The following is a 4789-nucleotide window of genomic DNA, read 5'->3' as shown; positions in this document are numbered from 1 at the left end:
CGGTTCAGATAAGCAGCCCAGTGCTGCCGCACCAGAAGACCCCCCTCTCCCCACAAAACCACACCTTTCCCGCTCAACCCCTTTGCAGATCCTCATCGCTTTGGTGTTCCGATGGCCAGATCCAACGCTGGGAGGTGGCAATTCTTTCCAGCCAGGGAGCGATGGAGGGCAGGCAAGGGCACTCGGAGTCGGTGCAAGGGGAAGCCAACTCTTTGTATACAAAATCAGTGGCTCACTGCTTTGAAATCCATCAGAACTGCTGGCATTACAGCAACAGATCCGGGATTCCAAAACCCTCACAAAGACCTAAAAGTATCTGCGTGCTCCTCATCTTGCATTTATTTTAGGGAAAAGTATTTTTAAAGTATTTTCAAGAATGGCTGGTGTAAGGTAAGTTTTCTAGACTTACCGGCTCATTCAATTCAGAGAAGCAAACTCCCGAAGTAACGGAGGAAATTTCAGTGCTCCTCGCCTCTTCACGGGCTGTAGTGAATGTCCTGGATGCTGCAGAGGAGACCTCCAGAGAGGCGCAAAAGGGAGAAGCTGAAGCTACTTCAAGGCAGCGTTTGTATTTCTCAAAGTCTGTTGGAATTTAAAAAGAAAAGACAACAATAGTAAAGCTGGAAAATTATTTCTTGATTTTTTTGTATCTTGGTCACGTTTCAACGGAAACAGAAAAATATTTCTGGTACTTGAACAGGCCCCTGTGCAAGACACTCTAGACATCATTTATTGACAATAATTTCTTAAACAGAAAACTGATTATCTAGGAGTTCCACCTCAGCCATTATTTATGCACAATTCTGGCAACTGAGAAACTCTGACTGCAGTATTACACCAAATTAATGAAAGAAAATGGTAATTCATCGCTCTTAAACAACACTTCAGTTAACAAACACTGAGATCACTCCATCGATACTCAAAACACACTAAGTACTTTAATTACACTGTCTGTCTTTAGAATGCTAAAATCTACATGTATAACTCCAAATAAACAGAAATAGTTCCAGACATTTCAAATTGGCGAAGGCTACCACTAACTACTAATTATCTTTCAGAGACCTTTCCGCTAGTGGCTTTTTCAGCTGTGTCCCCGTAAATTCTCTGCTAGTTCTGTGTCAGGATATTGCTTTTGACCAAACAGGCTCTAACGCCACGCTTGTATCTATCCAGACCAACACAACGAGGTTTCAAACAGCAGGTACAGCATTTCTTGCGGTTACTTATTCCAAGCCTGACCTTTCTGCACCAGTACGACGTGAACGGAGTTTCCATGATTCACTTTTACATTAGCAAGTCTTGGCAGAAAGGTCTGACTCCCGGCATGGAAAGGTTAAGCGATTCCCCGGTCCTTCCTCCCTTCCTCTGCGGTTACCTGAGCTGAGCGGGGTGCTGACGCTCGGTGCGTGACTCACTCTAGGCGTTTTACAATCCATCTTCCCACAGTAGTTCTCTTGCTCACAGGGAATAATTGACAAATCCTGAATATCTGTCACTGATCTGAAGCATTGGAAGATGGTCTGACCGTTAGAATAGCCACTTCTTACACTTGTGAATCACTAAATTCTGCTATTTTCAGTTCTTTAAATTCTAGTTTTGTTCAGTCTTTACTAGTTTTCCAGAAGGAAGTGAGACATTCCCTTTGAAACTTCCCACAGAATTCTTGGAAGGCTAAAGATGACCATCTTCAGTAATCTTGCAGAGACAGAAAAAGGTTAATTCTTTGCCTTCCCTTCCTTTACAGGATTTCTTCATTTGAATAATCCTGCTATAAAAGCAAGCTCAGAAAACTGCCTGTCCAGAAAGGACACGAACTTCAAATGAGAACCACTGGGTAGAAAACTCTCTCCAAAGCCAAGGGAAGACCTCAAGGTTTAACAAAAATTATCAGTCCATTAACTAGGACTAAATGTAGGTCCTAGGAGCCCTTAAAAGAATTACTCAGATAAAGTGAAACTGCTCAAGAGCTGCACAGCCAGCGACGTCCACCCAAGTCACAAAAACTCTTCATCGGCCACAGGACCGGGATGATATTAAGCAAACCAACATCTTCTGCAGCTATACCCTGGGCACACTGTCCTCAGGAGACCATGCAATGAGCAGACATCTACTGTTACCAGATCGGTCATTGCTATGGACACCCCCATTATCTGTTAAAAGAAATTACCTTTACTAGTAAAGTCACAAACCCATCCTGCAAATTCTTCCTGAGACTCTCAATCACAAGACTATTTTTGTTATAAAATGTACTTAGCTACATGCTAAGGATTTGCTCTTTAATTTTATGTCTTCTGTGTGATATGGTCAGAGGACACAAGGAGTCCCACACTTGAAAGTGAAGCAGCACACCCAGATTACACTACGCTAATTACTTATGAACATGAAAATACTTCAAACTACGGATATCTGTATGCGACAGCTCTTTTATGCCAATCTCCCAACTTATCACGAGAAAATATTCTTTCCGTATTTCAGATACTTTTCTCTCTCAGCTTTGATCTGTCTCATCTTTCTGTTTTGCTTCAACCCAGAACTTTTAAAACATTCATGACCAGCTTTGTGAAGTTTAGATATAAAGTGGTCTGCGGCTCTTACACATCCTTTTCTTTGCATTCTTCCTGTGGCTCCCACAGTATCGCTTCTGCTGCTGCAACACTGCAATGAGGGAAGAAAGGTCATTTGCACTGATCCTCTCAGAGAATTATGAAAACAAAGGCATTTAGCTTTCTCTCTCTCCAAAAGTTGGAAGGACTACCTTCTCTCTGAAGTAGCCTGCAGCTCGTCAAAACTTTTTGCTTAAAACCTTAGAAGATGGAGAGTGCTAGGAGAAAAATGCCATTTTAAGCCCATTACAGATTTGTATCTGTTCAGGAGAACACTTTGAACTGACACATGCAGTTTCAAAACAAAATGGAAAGTTAAATAGAAATCTATAAATACAGATCAGGACAAGGTTTTATCATCCTTTGACCGGTTTGCACTGTAAGCTGCCCTCTCAAACTGTAACAACCCCACTCAAGGTCAGAGAGGCATTCAAAGGGGATCAGTCGGATGCTCAGAGAGCAACAGTCCTCTCTGTCCTGCTGGCTCAATTCCTCAGAGAGGGCAACAACCAAAACCTTTACCTTAAGGCCAAGTATTTACACTCTGACACTGGCAACTCAGTCCCTCCAGGGGAGGGGCGCGAGTACAACACTGGAGGCAGTGAAAGCAGCTCTCACTCCCCACGGAGGAAGCGAGCAGCTGCTGCCTCTGGAGGAACACAAGGGAAGGTGAGCTACAGGGAAGCCAGCAGCCACCACTGAAAGACTTCAGGATGAGAACTGCTTCTCTTTAAGCAAAAGTACCCCTTGCAGCACGCCCTGGTGATTCTGGCCAACATCTCCACGTGCTAGTGGAATATACAAAATACTGCCTAGGAACACCGCATGTCTGACAGCTGAGGCTGCAAGTCTCCAAGCACGGGCTAATGCTATCTGCGGGGAAGATACAGCAGCACACTTGCACCGGCATGTTCCCACAGGAGTGGAAAAGGCACGATCTTACGCCACTCGAGCTCCAAACCCAAAGCATGACAAAGTTACAACAGATGACTGAAGCCTTAATTTGAATTATCTTTGCTCTGTTTGAGACTGTAGTTTATCAGTGTAAAAGGAATTGTTAATATATACCTGACTTATTTTGCCTATTTTAGCTTCCTCATTAAGCAAAAAACCCCCCAAAACTTAACAGAGTAAAAGACAAAACCCCATGAGACTTGTGAAAGTCCTGTTACTGGTTTCTTGGCAGGGAACTATGACATGTAGATAATCATTAAAATACACCACTGGCATCTTATCTGAGTAGTAGATATATAAGCAGAATTAATAAAGATAACCCAATTAATGCTTGAAGTAACAACGAGCATTAGTCTATGTACCTGGCTGCAGGCATACGGCCAAGGTGATTCACTCCTGGCGTGGTGCTGCCAGAGCTCTGCGCCGCTGTGCTGCAGGAGAGCATTTTTCCTCCTGAATACAAATAACAAATGTTCCCTGTTATTGGGTTTTGCAAATACAAAGGAAAGCGACACAACTCATTGAACAGGAAATTGCAACTTTATTAAATTTTTTTAGTTCTTGTGACCTTTGTTGTTGTCAAGAGACAAATGTGTTTTAAAGATGCATTTTCATAAACATACCACAGCTGCCAGACAGTCAACCACAGAAGCACTGGGGAATATCACAACATTTACAAATCTGAGCTGAGAGAAGCAACAGACTAGAGAAACAGTGAGGATCCTCCCATTATTCTGCACACGCACAATGACAGCTTTACAGTTTTTAAGCTCGAGGTCCTTTAGCAATAGGAATATTAATGTGTGAATACAACCCTAATTCGGTTTCCAGCACCACAGTAAGTTGCATAAAAAGATTAAACTTAGCCCAAGGGTAAAAACAAGAAGGTTGCAAACAAGTTTTGTTTTGGTTTTTTTAACTGAAACACAGCAAGTACATAATCATCATGCTCAAAAATATTCCAGTGACTGCAATGTCCAAACAACATTTTCCAAAATCCTGAGTGTTCTGAACTCTACTAAAATAATGAGGAGAAAGAGACCAAGTGACCCTGAAGAACCAGGCTCCTGTCTTCTGACAGGAGTGCAGCTGACAAAAAACATTACAGGCAGCAAGATTCCTGACTCGAAAGTACCTTCAAAAGAAAAAGCACATTCACCTGTACCCTGAGTACCTGATCCTGCAGCTCCAGGGACTTGTTTCTGTAAAATTCCTTCACAAGCCTCTTCCGA

The 4789-nt window shown here is 42.6% G+C and overlaps 1 protein-coding gene across 1 annotated transcript in view; it reads right to left on the bottom strand.

Annotated features, from left to right (window-relative positions):
- TEX14 (testis expressed 14) overlaps window positions 1-4789 on the bottom strand; it is a gene marked incomplete at its 5' end in the record, with an annotated part of 24150 nt that overhangs the window by 5895 nt on the left and 13466 nt on the right. The window contains 5 exons of the mRNA XM_010142208.1: window positions 410-504; window positions 1376-1500; window positions 2596-2655; window positions 3920-4010; window positions 4732-4786. Coding sequence (XP_010140510.1) covers window positions 410-504; window positions 1376-1500; window positions 2596-2655; window positions 3920-4010; window positions 4732-4786 — 426 coding nt within the window. The remainder of the gene's footprint in view (window positions 1-409; window positions 505-1375; window positions 1501-2595; window positions 2656-3919; window positions 4011-4731; window positions 4787-4789) is intronic.

The sequence above is a fragment of the Buceros rhinoceros genome, unplaced genomic scaffold, assembly GCF_000710305.1.
Source record: "Buceros rhinoceros silvestris isolate BGI_N320 unplaced genomic scaffold, ASM71030v1 scaffold918, whole genome shotgun sequence".
NCBI classification, from domain to species: domain Eukaryota; kingdom Metazoa; phylum Chordata; class Aves; order Bucerotiformes; family Bucerotidae; genus Buceros; species Buceros rhinoceros.
The sequence above is the reverse complement of the archived record's forward strand: the minus strand, read 5'-3'. Positions and strand labels throughout refer to the sequence as shown.